The sequence below is a fragment of the Rattus norvegicus genome, chromosome 4, assembly GCF_036323735.1.
Source record: "Rattus norvegicus strain BN/NHsdMcwi chromosome 4, GRCr8, whole genome shotgun sequence".
In the NCBI taxonomy this organism is placed as follows: domain Eukaryota; kingdom Metazoa; phylum Chordata; class Mammalia; order Rodentia; family Muridae; genus Rattus; species Rattus norvegicus.
In genome coordinates this window covers 127,817,961-127,834,563 of record NC_086022.1, presented here as the reverse complement: position 1 = coordinate 127,834,563, position 16,603 = coordinate 127,817,961, and the positions used below count along the sequence as shown (strand labels likewise).

Sequence of the window (16,603 nt, the reverse complement as noted above, 5' to 3'; positions counted from 1 at the left end):
ATGGCTGAATTTGAAGCTGTGTGCATCTTGCTGTTAACTAGTTAGTTTGAGGGGTTTGCTTTTTAGCTAATGCGTTTTCTGTTGGTTTTTTGTTTTGTTTTGTTTTGTTCTGTTGTTTAAAAGCAATAAACCTTAGCAATGAATACATGCTAGCTACTTTTCAAAATGTTAAAAGCTGCAGCTAAATAATACACGTCAGATGACTTTGGGATTCCATTTGAAGTAATGACCTTTAATTTTCAAAATAGTGATACATTTATGTCACCTCACACTCTGACTATTATGTACTTCCTGGTATTATCTTTTTTTTTTTTTTTGATCCTTTCATTTGGCTAAAAATTAAAGTTTCTGCTAGTTGGCCCTGTACATGAAAGCCATATCTGTAGTAGCACATTAGAGTAAACACTCCAAAATAGCAAAGAAAACCATGGCACAAAGCAAAGCCCATCTGCTTTCTTTAAGGAGGCTTTGGCAGCTCAGTAGCTGTGGAACCTCCTAAGCTGAAATTCCGGGAGAACGTCCCATGACTGAGACTGGGAGTTTTGCTCTGTCCTCTTGCTTTTGGACCTGAATGATGGTTTGCCTCAGCTGGAGCTGGAGCGGAGAGAATGCCCAACATGCCGAAGCACTAGGTGGGCTTCCTGCACTGCAAACCTCCTGTCCTACCTCTCGGGTGGTGGAGGCAGGAGGATCAAGAGTGCAGTCTTTGTAGAAGCGGTTGGAAGCTAGCCTGGGCTACATGAAAACCTGTCTTGAAAGAATGCTATTCTCTATGTATGTCAGTATGACTGTGCCACTCACCTAAATAGGGTGTGTGGAAGCACATATTCCTGCAGTGACGAGAAGAGTCTGGAAAGCGGATTTCTCGGTGTAAATGCAGGTCCATAGGGAACAGAAGAGTGTGTCTGATTTCCTAGAGCTAGGGTTGCAGCAGTTGTAAGCTACCTTATGTGGTGCAGGAAACCAAACGCAGGTCTTCTGCGAGAGCAACAGGTACTCCTAGCTGCTGAGCCGTCTCTGACCACCAAGAGGCCCATCCATGTCCACAGACCTCGACCCATATGCTAGAACGGGTCATCTCAATTGTCTCAATCCATCCTTAACTTGGCTTCGTTCGTGATGAATTTCCTTTGCTTTTTCTCTTTCTAATCTAACCAGGCAAACCTTTTTTTACAAGAAACCCTTCTGAGCTGAAAGGCAAGTTCATTCACACAAAGCTACGGAAAAGCAGTCGAGGCTTTGGCTTCACGGTGGTTGGAGGGGACGAACCTGATGAGTTCCTGCAGATCAAGAGCCTTGTCCTAGATGGTCCTGCTGCACTGGATGGCAAGATGGAGACAGGTGAGTCCACATGGCCACAGCGTGTTCCCTGTGGTGGGGCCTCTGCCCATGCCTGAACAAGAGCAGACAGCATCATGATTCTTTATAGGTGTCCTTTAAACACCCACCAGTGAGCTGGATCCCTCTCTTAAGAAGGAACCCTTCCTCAATGCAGATGCAAAGCTTTGAAAGTACTTTGACCTTTGGGACCTGTTAGGTGCTATTGGATTGAGTAGAGTAGAAGTTTACTAAAAATGTCAATCCATTTGAGTAAATTAATTCTAATCTTAGAACCTCAATGTTTTTTTTTTAATGTTATTATATTGTCATTTACCAGAGAAGGCACTCAATGCTACAAACAAACTTTATTAGCAGTTCAAACACACAGTCTGCTTGTGTGTTCCCCATCCTCACCCTATCTCCTTCCACTTCACATTGAGATTACAGATGAACCACCATTGCACTTCACCCTCATTAGGGTTTCAGATGGGTCTTAGCATTACAAAGGCTAGGTCAGTCAAAGGGAAGCATATACGTTCATTCAAGATGAATTTAAAACCAGGTACAGTGACACTCAAGATAGCTGTGGCAAAAGATCACAAATTGGAGGCCAGCCTGGGCTTCGTAATGAGACCTTGACTCTGAAACCATATTCCTAAATACAAAGAATGGGTTGTATGTGACACAGGACCCTCAAAAGTAAGCAGCAACCCAGAGACGATGCTCAGGACATGGTAGGGTGAACACCGGGTAGGTTATGAGAATGTGACTAAGGCACACAGGCCGAGACGAGAGTGTCCAAGTAGAGAAGCAGCTAGAACCTTAGGCATTGGTTAAACAAGGTCAGTGTACATCCATTTCTGCTGTTGATTTCTGGTTTTAAACTCATCTTAGATGAACATACATGCTTTCCTCGTACTGACCTGTCTTGTGGTCTTTAAAGCCCATTCTAAAGTTTTTCCATACCCACAGTATGAAGTTGAGTGAAACAGTGGAGGTGGGGCACGCACCCAAGAAGTAAGAATGCTACTTCCTGTGTGTGCCCAGTGAGAATCTTGGGGTGCACTCTCTGAACATTAGGAGAACGTTATTGTAGCATCATTTTTGGGGGTGTTGTTATTTGACCTCCAGACTTTTCCTTTTTTACAGGAGATGTAATCGTCAGTGTGAATGACACCTGTGTTTTGGGACACACACATGCTCAAGTTGTGAAAATTTTCCAGTCCATTCCCATTGGTGCCAGTGTGGACCTTGAACTCTGCAGAGGTTATCCATTGCCTTTTGACCCGGATGACCCTAACACAAGTTTAGTGACCTCGGTGGCCATTTTGGACAAAGAACCAATAATTGTAAACGGACAAGAGACCTATGATTCACCAGCAAGCCACAGTAGTAAAACGGGCAAAGTCAGCAACATGAAGGATGCCAGGCCAAGCAGCCCCGCAGACGTGGCTTCCAACAGTTCTCATGGGTATCCCAACGACACAGTCTCCTTGGCTTCCTCCATAGCCACCCAGCCAGAGCTAATAACCGTTCACATAGTCAAAGGGCCAATGGGATTTGGCTTTACGATCGCAGATAGTCCCGGTGGGGGTGGCCAAAGAGTGAAGCAGATTGTTGACAGTCCGCGCTGCAGAGGCCTCAAAGAAGGGGATCTGATTGTGGAGGTGAATAAGAGGAACGTGCAGGCCCTGACGCACAATCAAGTCGTGGATATGCTGATTGAGTGTCCAAAGGGAAGTGAGGTCACACTGTTGGTGCAGCGAGGAGGTATGTAGGCTGACTTTGTTCTTTGCTTTTGAAATCTGAAGTGTGTTGCTTAGCTTTGTAGTCTTCAACTATTTGAAGTGATTTTGGGTTTTTTTGTATGTTTGTTTGTTTTTTAAGTAGTTAAGGATTTATTTTTTGAGACTCTGAAAATTGAACACAGGGCCTTCAGCATGCTAGGCTAGTGCTGTGCTCCCGGACAACATCCCCAACCTACATTACTTTTTCACTTACATATTTCTAAATACTTAATGTCACTTGGTTGCTTAGAACATGCTTCACAATAAAGTTTATATATTGTGCACACAGAATTAGAATGATCTGTAAAACAAATCACTGTGCCTTTTAAAGAGAAGTAAGACTTGTCTCTCCTAAACAAGAATTCTCTTGTAAGACTCCTGTCTTAGCCTTCACAGGCTGAAGAATGCCCTTGTGAGTTCCCTTTCCCAGACTCTGTTCTTCCTGGTCTGCCACTTCCACTGGAATTTAGCCATGATTGCTTTGTCCTTTCCTGCCTCAGGGCCTTTCTGTTTCTCTCCCCTCTGCCTGGAATGTCCTTTTCCCACTACAGTGCTTCTCTGGCCCAGTTTCTTGAAATTTCTCCCTAGGAATTTGTCTATCTCACTGTCTGAATTAAGTACAGATACACCCATACACACCCTAGCCCTAGCATTTAGAACACCTGACGCCTTTTAAAGTAATTCTATAGAATTCACATCGTCTTAGTCTTGACATTAAGCAAGCAAACTTCCTTCCTTCCTTCCTTCCTTCCTTCCTTCCTTCCTTCCTTCCTTCCTTGCTTTCTTTCTTCCTTTCTTTCTTTCCTTCTTTCTTTCTTTCTTTCTTTCTTTCTTTCTTTCTTTCTTTCTTTCTTTCTTTCTTTCTTTCTTTCTTTCTTTCTTTCTTCTTGCCTAAGCTTCTGTGTTTCTTCCTCACCAATGCTCCAAGGACTTCACATGAAGAAGTGCTCAGTATTGAAATGTTGAAGTATTGAAATGTCTCACTCCTGATATGTAAACTTGTAACTAGGTATCACTGATGGTTGATCACAGGAGACCTGAGATTTCCTCTGTTGACCCTCCTCAGTATGGCATGCCATGCATAACAGATTTAAGCCTTTGAAAACCAGACCAGTTATCAAATACAGTTTCCTTGCAGCCACGGTGCTCACTTGAAGCTGGGTGGTGTACAAAGTGATTAGGGCCATAGGAGGAAATCCAAAACACAGCACAGCTGTTGAGTTGGCTAAAGTATTCTTCTAACTCTTGGGAGAGTCATCAAAACCATTGTGCAGGCCATTGTGGTGATTCACACCTTTGATCCCAGCACTCAGGAGACAGAGGCAGGTGTTTCTCTGTGAGTTCAGGGGCAGCTTGGTCTACACAGTGAGTTCTAGGACAGCCAAGGCTACATAATGAAGACCTGTCTAAAATTAAAAACAAAACTAAAAACAACAAACATTATACAGACCGATTTGGCAAAACACTCTGTCCAGGATATCTGAGGTCTTGTCTTATTCCTAGACCACTCGACACCAGAAAGCTGATCCCTAAAAGTGACCTTGGTTCACGTAGACCACGTGGTCATTCACGGAGTGTTTTCATACATGTATGCACCTCTCATCTAATCATTAGCATGTCCTTAGGCTGTAGGAGGGTCTAGCCCTAGTAGAACTGAATTGTTCACCCTATTCCTGTGACTCCGACTGTAGTCTAACGCTCTGCCGTCTTAACCTCATCAACAGAGTTGATCTCGCCTCGCATCCTTGTTCACATGTTTGGCTGCTCCTCCAGGCATCTCTGATCCAACTGCCGTGTATTTTACAGCCGTGCTCCTCTCTAACCTATTTGATCCTTTGTTTCTATTGAACGTATTATTTCCTGGGCTTTTCTGTCATTAGGTTCATATTCAGGGATACCAAAAAGCATAGTTTTGTGAGAAATCTACTAAGTCAGCCTGTATTATAATGAATTTGCCAAAAATACCCCAAGAGTTGATTATAGAAACAGATAGACCTCTTGATGTTAACTAAGTGTATCTTTTCTTAATTCCTGAGACTGACTGACTCTCTCTCTCTCTCTCTCTCTCTCTCTCTCTCTCTCTCTCTCTCTCTCTCTCTGTTGATGCTGTTACATTTTATAACATTCATATGGAAAGATCCAGAATATATTGCCTCATTAGTCAACATCTACATGGTTTACTCTACAACCTAAGTAATTTAAAATCACAGTAACAGCCACAGTCTGTAAAGCACGCCATACACGCTGTGCTTGATTTATGTGTAGGATGGGAAGTTTGTACATCTGCAGTTGGCAGGCCACCGCCAGCTACTATTAATCTTTCTCAAAAGCATAAAAATACATTTGGCTATGCCACACACTAGTTGTTTGCATCGGGGCTGGCATTTAATCATCCCTCTGTGAGGTGGGGAGGATAAAGGAGGATGTTTGATGGAGAAACAGGATGGCCACTAGGTGAGATGAGGAAGAGGGTGGTCAGTCCACTGACTGCTCATGAATCTCATTTCTGTCATAGCTTCTGGTAAGCAGATTGATTAACTCATTAAACACACATCGTCCATGATCCCAGGCATCTGTGGTGGGTGGATGGGCATAGTGTGCTTTAGGAAATGGGGCAGCATTGGGTGCTTACAGCATCTCTTTTCATTCCTAAGTCTCATGTTCATATTTGATGTCTGTCCTCGTCAAGATTTCTTCCATTTTACCTTTTACTTTTTCTATTTTTCTGTCTGTCATCTCCTTCCCAGCAGTAGGAAAATCAAGCAGAGGACAGAATAGCTTTGGTTAATTCCTGGATTCAGTTTCCTGGGGCAGGCTTGGATTTGCCAGGGTCGTTCACCCACAGGCTGTGTAGCTGGGACTGTCACAGGTTGTCCCTAGTCTCTCAGCTAGAACTCGCTCCTGCTCTTGCTCCCACTCTGGTGTTTGTCTGTTAGGCTCTCCTTCTGGTCTCCATCTTCTCAAACACATTCGTTCCTCCTCCTCTCTGCTGTCCAGACAAGAGAGCGCTTTCTTTCTGTTATGGTCTAAAATTGTGTCAGCATTTGCAGTCAGCAGTCTGCCTTCCAGTGCCAGTGTGAGCCTATTGGCTTTCTTGAGTTGTTTGGAAAATAATGCTAGACTGTGGTTAACGAATAGTATTTTAATGTGCTAAAGAACTTGCCCTGTACAGGGTTTTCCTTCTTTAAGGGGAGCACTTTACATGCTGTCACCATAGCACCTGTGCCCCACAGTGTGCGAGCATCGCTTGCCCAGCAAATGCACACCTTTGTGCTTCTCTTTTCGAAAGAATTTGGTGTTGACACAGAGCGCTTTGTTTCAGGAAGTTTGACAGTGTTTGGTGAATGTGGAGAGTGAGTGCTGTGCTTGGAGACAGCATCTATGGGAAAGAGGGTTGACCTGGGGCTGTGAGGAGCAAGCAGGCCTCTTGAGATAAGCTGTGTTCTTACAGTTCTACCTCTTGCCCTGGCATTCATTTCCTCATCAATAAATAAATAAGTAAATGTATCAAACTAACAAAAAAAGTCCTGACTCTTGGGCTCGCATTTCATGAAAACAGATGACCCATCCTTCCCTAGTGATGTACTAATGTTGCCAGCTAGCAGAAGTAACTGCTTAAGTTGGGTGAGGCTGGCTTTTTATTAACAACAACCAAAAAAGAAAGGAAGGAAGGAAGGAAGGAAGGAAGGAAGGAAGGAAGGAAGGAAGGAAGGAAGGAAGGAAGGACGAAAGGAAGGACGAAAGGAAGAAAGGAAGGAAGGAAGGACGAAAGGAAGGAAGGAAGGAAGGAAGGAAGGAAGGAAGGACGAAAGGAAGGACGAAAGGAAGGACGAAAGGAAGGAAGGAAGGAAGGAAGGACGAAAGGAAGGACGAAAGGAAGGAAGGAAGGAAGGAGAGAGAGAGAAAAGAAACAGATGATCTCTAGCCAGAACTCAGAGACTTACCATCATCCTATGATGTTTTGACATCAGCATTTTGTTTTGTTTTGGAAGCTCTGTTGTTGGTTGTTAGTTAAGTAACCAGGATTGTGAATGAAACCAGGTTCCCAACCCGTGACCCCTTCTAGCTTTAATTCCTTCTCATATACTTTGCATGTGGTAGGGAGAGAGGGTTTTAATTTCATAAAACCAAAATTCATTTTCACCTTTGAGTAAGTTTCTTTTCTAAAAGCTCTTCTGGGTTTGTTGGTAAGCTTCTGTAAGCAGCAGATGTCCCTTTTGCCCTAAGAGCCATTTCAGCTCCCACCACCTGCATTCTTCTGATTCTGAGAACGAGGGGAGTGGCTTTATTCTGACCTCTTTGTCTTGGGTGGAGGTCATCACTGACTTCTGGTGATCACAAATGTAAGGGAAGGGAAGTCTGCTTCACAGTGTGCATGAACTTGATCATATACAGAATCCTTCTGTCAAGCCACTAAGTTATTATTTTAGGATCTGATTCTTAGGTAATGAACCTTTGGGATTCCCAGAGGGTGGGGTCTGTGTCTTTTTTCTTAAACCACAGGTGCTTTAGGATAGACAGCTTCATCTACAAGTCACAGGAAAGCATTACCCATATAGCTTTGAAGCCTAATGTATCTACTGTAAAAGGACAATGATACACCTTTAGAGGAAAATGAGAAATGAAAATAGTGGCTGAGTCTTTACTATGGGCCAGACATGTTACCACCATGGCACAGCAATATACATTTTGCAACCAAAATGGAGTTAGTGTCATGTGTAGAATGACTCTGAGTGGGACCCTCTGTGAAATGAAATCATTTATTACTGCCTCCTACAATAGTTAAGAATGTGGAGGGGTGATGGTGGGTGGGTGGGTTGGTTGGGTTTTATGGGGGTGGTTTTGTTTCTTGTTGGAGTTTTTTGTTTTGTTGTTGTTGTTGTTGCTGTTGTTGTTGTCGTCGTCGTTGTTGTCGTCGTCGTCGTCGTCGTCGTCGTCGTCGTCGTCGTCATCGTCGAAGGAAACTCTAGCTACATTTGAGTGGTATATAGCAAAGCAGGGATTCCCCAGTTCTGTTGGGAGAGCAGGCTGAAGACTCGTAATTCAGACAATAAACTGCCATTGCAAAGAGCTATGGCCAGGCACTGTCCTTAATGTTTTTGCATACACTTGACCCAGAATTCTTGGAGCCTCTGAAAAGGTGCAGTATGAGTTCAGTGTTTTACAAGAAGTTGAGATCTCAAGAGTGTCAGATTTTCCTAAAACTGCACACCTGGCTAAGTTTTGGCCTGGGAATCTAGGCTTCAGAGACTGTGCGTAAACACTATGCTAAAAAACCTTTTGCATTTAAAAAGAAAAGAAAAGAAAGAGGTGAGGGGAGGCGAAGAAAAAAACAGCTACTCAGGCAGAACCTTTGAGTATATTTTATGTATGGAAACTCTCCCACTAGCGTAGTTGTTGGGAAATTTACCTTATAGAGAGAGATGGATAAGCCTGAAGTCCACAGGCAAATTGATACCACTTAATTCTCAACAAATTCACTGATGATTTTTATTTCATTAAATCATCCATCCAAATAGGCCAAGCGGTGTCTAAGCTTATCATCTAAGCAAAGCATAAGCGTCAGCACTTGTCTGTGTGTGTTTATATCTGTTCATTTGTGTCTGTCTGTCTGTCTGTCGTTTGTGTGGCGTCATCCTGAAATGATGCAGAACCATCATAATTAGGACCACAGCAAGTTGTCTGCCCTAGAGTTACACTGGGTGATCAGACAGGTGCCTCTCTTTGCCCTCTGGTCTTGGACTGGAGAATGAATTGCAAATCGTATCACTTAAAGTGTTTGACTGCCTGAATGCCTCACACTGGGCTGCCAGGCCCCAGGAAGGGAATTCAGGTTGTTCAGAGTGAGATCCTAATAGATTTGAGCATTATGTCCCCTCTCCCATGCTGTCCCTCTCCCTTCTTAGATCTCTAGGCTCAGAGTACATCTCACCTTCCCTGGCCTCTACCAGGCACCTGTATGGCACTTGGCTTTGTACTCTCCTCATAAGAGGACTCAGAGCTTCCCCTGTCCATGCTCTGTCTAGAGTGGATTCAAGTCAAGTCAAGGAACTCACATCCAAGTGGCTTCCCAGCATTCAGTGTAAGCTCCACAGCCCTGTGTCAAGCCCTGCTCTGTGATTTTTCCCTCTCCCCACTCTTTCTTCTCCCATAGTCTCGGGACCCCCTTCCTCACATCCTCTGGCCTCTGCTCTGAGATCCTTTCATGTAAGAAGCTGACTCTGACCATTCACATAAAGTGAAATAGCATCAATCACCATCCCTCCCTACTCTCTGAGCTTTCCTCAGAGCGGTTACACAGTGTTTCCTCCTTTTGCTTTCACACTGCAGGAACCTCACCGGATGCCTAAAAGGACAGCCACCACCCCTGTGCATATACGCCCTCCTAGCTAAGATTACTTTGTGAAGCACACAAGAGAACAGTTATAGCCTATAATAATGAACAATTAGAACAAAAACCATGCCACTCTGGCCAGCATACAGTTCAATACCTATGAATTGTTTATTTCTGGAAATTTCAAGTGAGCATTTTCAGACTTTGAATAGCTTAACTCTCAAAAAGTATCACCTCAGGTAAGGGGCAGGTTCCTTGTGCTTACTTGGGGTCTCCACAAGAGCTGGAACCTAGCCAGTGCTTTATCCTCTTGCCTGAAATAGAGCCTGATGCATGAGAGTCACTCAGAAAATCACATGGATTAGTGACTCTTCCTTAAGAAGCCTTGACCTACACTTGGGTGTGTCTGAATATCCACAATTCCTTTTTGGGAAACCTACCCCTGTACTTACACCCATATGAAAGTATCCTTATTAAATCCCAACTCTACATAAGAATGAGCAAATGAAGTTTGCCAGGCCGTGCTTCCTGAACAGTGATCCTTTGCAGTTTCCTGAGGTGTCATTAATGAAGACAGCTGAGGGAAAGGACCAACACCTCCCAGCAGAACAGAGACTACACCTGGATCTAAACTCAGATCTCTTTGTTTTCAAAGCCCGGACTGCTCAACAGAACTGGGAATTGTGTTTATCAAGAGCATTTGCAAGCCAAGCAGCCAAAGAATCAGGCCAGTGAATCCTATAGTCGGACATTACAGAAAGTGTTACCTGGGCGTGGAGCTATTTCATGCCAGGAGTGAGGTCTTGAAACCCCTTGATTTCACCATCTCTCTTGATGGTATACTTTGGAACAGAAGAAAATCAGATAGTGAAGATGGCTTCACAGTATGTGGAGTTCTTCCGTATGCAAGGTAGAAATTCAGAAGTTCTCCTGCTGTCCGTTTTTCCGTGTGGCCCTCTGACCTCTGTGTACACAGAACTCAAGACTTTAGAGTGGCCTGCTTAGGACAATTCTGAGGATGATTTTTAGGTCCTGGAATGACCTTTGCAAGATTTCAGAGGATTTCTTCTTACAGAGCCCTAGTCTGTCTGGCATGCCTCTTACACTCCGACTCTAGACTGATATTTAATGAGTTTGTCTACTTTCATTCTGTTGCTGTGACAAAAGACTGTGACCAAAAGCATCTTGGAGAGGAAGGGCATTTTTCCGCTTACACTTCCAGGTCCCCATCCATCACTGAGGGAAGTCAGGGCCAGGACTGGAGCAGAAACCATGGAGGAGCAGTGCCTACTGGCTTGCTTCCTCTAATGCATGCTCAGCCAGCTAGCCCGTTAACTCGCTTGTTTTCTTAAATATGTTTTAGATTATTTTATGTATGTGAGTATTCTGCCTGTGTGTGTATGTGTGTGTGTATGTCTGTATGTACATCATTTTAGTGCTAGGTACTTGAGAAGGTCAGAAGAGGGTATCAGGTTCCCTGAAAATGGATAGCTACTATGTGGGTGCTAGGAATCGAACCCAGTCCCCCTATAGGAGCAGCAAGCATTTTTCTAGCTTTCTCATACAACTCCACCAGGGATGGCCAATGCTCACAGTGGGCGGAGCCCTCCCACATCAACCAACAGTCAAGAAAATTCTTCCCACAGACATAGCTACAAGCCAGTCTTATCCAGGGTATTTTCAATCAAAATTCCTCTCCCAAGGTAAGGCTTAGCTATGTCAAGTTGATGTTACAAACTAACCATGACACAGGGTGTGTGTGTGTGTGTGTGTGTGTGTGTGTGTGTGTATTATACTCAACTAGACTGAAAGATGACTTAGCAGGTGAAGGCACTCCCTGCCAACCCTAACAGCCTTTGTTCAATCCCTTGTTACATGGTGAAAGGAACATACTAATTCCTGTAAGTTGTCCTCTGATTTACATGCTCACACACACACTTTAGCACATATGTGTGCATATGTGCGTGCACGCAACCACACACACACACACACACACACACAAATAAATAAAGGTTAAAAAAAAAAAGGAGCAGAGGCTGGAATTATAGCTCATTGGCTAAGAGCACTTGCCACCCAGGTAATTTGTAACACCCATGTAGTGGCTCAGAACCATTTGTAGCTGCGGTTCTATGTGATGTGATGCTTTCTTCTGGCCTGCACTCTACGCATGCATGCATGCATGTACTTACTCTCAGACACACATACACATAAAATAAATAAATAGGGTTTTTAAAATTTAAAGTAGTGCTGGCATCGGTGTCACGTGCCTTTAATCCCGGCATTTATGATACAGAGGTAGGTCTCTCTCTCTCTGTGTCCTAGGCCAGTCAGGTCTACATAGTGACATCTTAACTTTAAAGTAAACAATAGCTAAAATTACCTACAAAATACATGTGAGCAGCCACCTAAGCTACAAGCCACGATCAGTTTGTCAGAACTCCATCGAAAGCGGAGGCATTTCCTCGGTGTATTTGGACATAGTATCTGTAACCAACTTCTCAGCTCACGCAGTGCGTCTGCGTTTTGTTGCACTATTGGAAGTTGAGGCCCTGGTTGGATCCAGTGTGTTGCCTGATGCCTTCCAGGCTGTTAGAAGTTGTTCAAGTTAAAATTAGCAAACTTCTTGCACTTGCGTAGTGCTAAGCAGGGTGGCTTTCAAGTTTGCTATTAAGGAGCCTTCTGGCCTTTATTAGCAATGCAGTTTGAAATTGTTATTTTGGTTTATTGCCATGGCTTAAAGTCATCAAGGATTTTTTTTTGGAATTCTTCATAAAATGTTAGGTCACATTTGCATTTGAGATGACTTATACCAAGATAGGAGATAAAGTTAAAAGTGTTTCTATCCTGGTTGTGTTTCATTATATAATGCTTAAGAATTGTCCCTCATTTTTATGTCTTCAGGAATTCTAGTTTCTTTAATTATTTTTGTCTTAATATTTAAATCTAAGTGCAATGCCTTTTCTGTTCTAGCATTTGTATGCAGCGCCAGATGTAATTGAACAATTGAAGTCTCTTTCTTTATAAGCTTGCATTTGGATGACATTGTGTGTGAGCATATGTGCCCTTGCACGCGCGCAGACCTGAGGTCAGCCTCGGGTGTTGTTATTCCTTAGGAGCTATTCAGTTTGGGTTTTGTCTCGTGGGCCTAGAGTTCATCTGAGTAGGTTTGGCCCACTGGCCAGTGAGCCTTGGGGATCTTCCTGTCTCCACCTTTCCAAAACTGGAATTGCAAGCATGTGCTATCCTGTCCTGCCTTTCATATGAGTCCTGGGAATTAAACCCTGTCTCTCATGCTTAGCCTTTCTACTGAGCCATCTCCTCAGCCCTGTTCCTTTAACAACGCTGAGCGGTTGACACACCTCAAACAATTTTTTTTTCCCACAAGTCAGTCCCTCACCCACCCTTAAGGATAAATATAATATCGCCAATGTATGCACATTATTTATTATAAGTGTGTATAGGATTTATCATCCTCATTAAAAAGTAGTGGCATCCCCTTGCTTTTCTGGAAGAATAGTAACATTTCGTTGGCTGGGCTGGTGGCAGCAGTAAAATTACTATTCTGCACTGCTGTTTACAGAGCTGGCTCTGAATGTTAAGGACAGTGATTAGTCTTCTCTTTTGGGGAAGGAATGGAAGGGGGGGTGCAGAGTGACTGGAGACAACAAGCAAGAAGAGTCAGAACTAAGGTCAGGACCTGTGTGCCAGGACCAGAGCTTGGCATGCCGTGTTCACTGTGGCGTTTGGTTTGCCCCTTTGGAGGAAAGAGCTTACACTAATGCTTGCACATCATCTGCTCAGCATGGAGGGAAGAAGGGTATTAGGAATGACAGGGAAAGAAACAGATCCCCTGGAGCTTTGCTGGGGTTGAGCAAGGTCTGACAGCTCGGAGTGACAAGATCAAGGTAACATGATCAAGGGTAACATGTCTTGGGCTGTGTTAGGAGAGTGGCAGGACGCAGTGGGTGATCTGGAGGTAGAGGTTGACAAAGTTGTGTTAAAAACTAGCTAGTAAACATCTTAGACTTTCTGGGCCTTGTAACCTCTGTACTCACCACCCATCTGCCCTGAAACAGGTAGAATGCAAGTATGTAGGCTGTTCGTGTTCTCCTGACACATGATATGCCTTACTCTTCTAGTTTCAATCTGTTGTGACAAGACCCAAAACAACTTAGGGGAGAAAGGGATTTGTTTGGCTTATATGTCCATAACCTCATTGTTGAGGGAAGTCAGGAACTCAAGTGGGACCTTCAAGGCCTCCTCCTTATTCCACACATGTACTGCTCATAACCAGGGAGCTCATTCATAGGCAAGGGAGCACCACAGAAACCATGGAAGAATGCCGCTCACTGGCAAACCCAGTATTAGTTAGCTCCCAATAAAGCCCAGGACTGCCCAATGCCAGAAATGGTGCTGCCAGCAGTGATATGGGCCTTTCTACATCAAGTAACAATCAGGGCAGTCACCCTCTTTATGCCCACATGTCAAGCTGATCTGGGTGATCTTTCCATTGAGACGCCACTCTCAGGTGACTTCAAGCTGTGCCAAGTTAATAGTCACAGCTGACTAGAACACTTAGAAGCTCCAGTTTCCTAGACTCTAGTTAAAAGAGGGAAAAGACAGTAGGAAATGCCAAAAATGATCCGTGAATTTCCTATCTAAGTCTAGAACTCGCCAGGAATTAGATACCAGAGGAGGAGTGGGCAGAGTCGTGCTATGGAGTCAAGAGTTCCGTCTTAGACACATTCATTGTGAAATGTCCCGTTGTCATCCAAGTGCAGTGGGAATGTCTGCTGTTGTCTGGAGTCTGAAATAAGGGCAGAAGAAATATGCATTTATGGGTCATTATCAAATCAATGAGCATTCTGCAAACTGTTCGGTATGACCTGTTACTAGCCATGAAATCAATATATTAGGCTATAACTGGTACTTTTATCAAGTGAAAGAGAATATAAACATCAGAATATACCTCACTATGGAAGAGTAAGTGCTTTTTCATAGAATATTGTGTACGTGTTGTGCACACCTGTACATATATCTAAATGTATAGGAAGGTGTTATGTTCTCATTATGGACCAAAATCACAACTCTTCACACATGTAGACAATCTTTAGAGCCCTGAGGCTGACTAAGGTTATTATGGACAAAATAAAACAAAGGGAGAAGGGGCCAAAACAGAAACCTCAGGGACCTATCACCCTGCAAAGTCAGGCTGAGCAGAAGGTGCCAGCAACAATATGAAAAAGGGAAAGGATAGGAAACTAAAACTGTGTTTCTGAATCCAGCAGTAAAGACATGCCCACGGCAGTTGTGGCTTCAGGAAGTAGGGACACATGAGGGTATAGTGCTGCCTGTGGTGTGGACGGTCTCTTGAGCACATGGGAAAGCTCCTACACTCACTGGGGTTCTCAAACCAGTCAGCCTGGAGTGAGTGTTGAGGGCAGGTGAGGGAGTCAGAGGTTGGGACAAGCCATAGGAACTCTGTCACACAGTAGAAGAGACAAGAAAGAGGAGATGAGCCGAGCATGTAGAGTCGTGGGAGGGGAGCACTTCTTTCTAGTTAAGTGGGGACATCTTGAAATCTGATGGGTATGACTTAGTAGACAGGGAACCTGGTATTTGGAGAATTGAGAGAAGCCAGTGTTTGCTGTTGGCAGAAATGCTCTGAGGAAGTGGAGCTCTGACAAGGGAGGAAGATTGACCTGTGGGGATCTGTGGAAACTGTAGAAAGTGGACTAGAATTGATCATTGATTTTTCTTTTGAACATAAAAAACTCAAACATGCATTTTTTTATGTGCATGTGTTTTTAGATGTATATGGGTTATGCATGTATGTGTGCAAGTGTGCACATGAATGTGTGTGCATGTGTAAGTGCATGTCAGTGTTTATCTTTGTGTACCATTCCTTAGGAGACATCCACCTTGGGTTTTGAGACAAGATCTCACTGGAGGTTGGAGCTTTCTGATTAGGATAGGACAGACTTCCACCAAGCCCTAGAAATCCCCTTCTCTCTGCCTTCCCAGCACTGGCACTACAAGCATATGCCACCCTGTCTGGCATTTTAGAAGCAAGCTTAAGATTGAACTTGAGTTCTTATGGTTGCAAGATAAGCACTGTACTGACTAAGCTATCGCCCCCGCCTCCATTTTCTACTTCATTTAATTGTCCTATTAATATTTATTATAAGCCTTTTATCATCTAACCCATTCTTGGCCCCATCAAAGACTGAGGATATTCTTCGTACACAATTCTGGAGTGTGAAGAGTGAAAACATAGTGTACCTAGCCCAGTCAATGGCGTCAAGACCAATAGATGATTTTACTGGAGTAGCATGTGTTCTCTCTTCATGCTGTAGATTCAGATGAAAGGTGAGTCAGGGAGGAGATGCTTGGGGAAGCCAGTCTAGGTGACCGTGAGGCAAGAACAGAATCTCTAATGTTGCACTGTTGAGACAGGAACCTGGAATTTTTCCTGGAAGTCTACACCATGATGTCTATGGTTAGCAGCATCCCTGGTTGGATGTCAATGGCACACCGGCCTGACAACATTGTCAGATATCCCTTAGATAATAAATTGTGAGAACCGCTGAACCAAAGCTCTGAAGTCTAGGAAGGACTTGGAGCTGGGACCACGTGGTTCATGAGCAGTAGACAGCTCATCTACTTTTTAGCAATCTCTGAAGTTATTTTAACATTCGAATACATTTAGCTTAATTTAACATCAGTTCCAGCATGCCAGGGGCCTGTCGTATCATCTCCTCTTATGTCTGGCTTCACCCTTGCGTATTACCTGTCTGTGATGTACAGGCAGCCCACAACAGCACGCATGGAGACTAAGGGGGGGGGGGCAGTGGATGGATGTGGTGTACAGATGGAGAGACCAGTCTGGGCTGCTACCTAGTATTAGTACAGTGTCACCATCTCAAAATCCCAAAGAATGGCTTTCTGTTGTGTGTTGTTGTTTGTTCATTAATATAATTTGCTTTAACATAAACTCAATACTTCCATAGGTTTCCCCCGCTTAGTTCTAGGTGAAGATTACCAGTAACTTTGGATGTTCTCTCTTTTTTTTTTTTTTTGTTTGATTTCTTTTTTTTTTAATTTAGAGAATACTTTATTAGTTTTTGTAATCAAACCCACGTATATAAGACCTTACATATTT

General features: G+C 43.7%; 1 protein-coding gene across 51 annotated transcripts in view; it reads left to right on the top strand.

Moving 5' to 3' along the window:
* Positions 1-16,603, top strand: part of Magi1 (membrane associated guanylate kinase, WW and PDZ domain containing 1) — a 605,639-nt gene that overhangs the window by 533,665 nt on the left and 55,371 nt on the right. For all 51 annotated transcript variants that reach the window (NM_001401825.1, XM_006236927.5, XM_039108183.2 and 48 more), the window contains 2 exons: positions 1,159-1,341; positions 2,470-3,090. In NM_001401825.1, the coding sequence (NP_001388754.1) occupies positions 1,159-1,341; positions 2,470-3,090 (804 nt within the window). The remainder of the gene's footprint in view (positions 1-1,158; positions 1,342-2,469; positions 3,091-16,603) is intronic.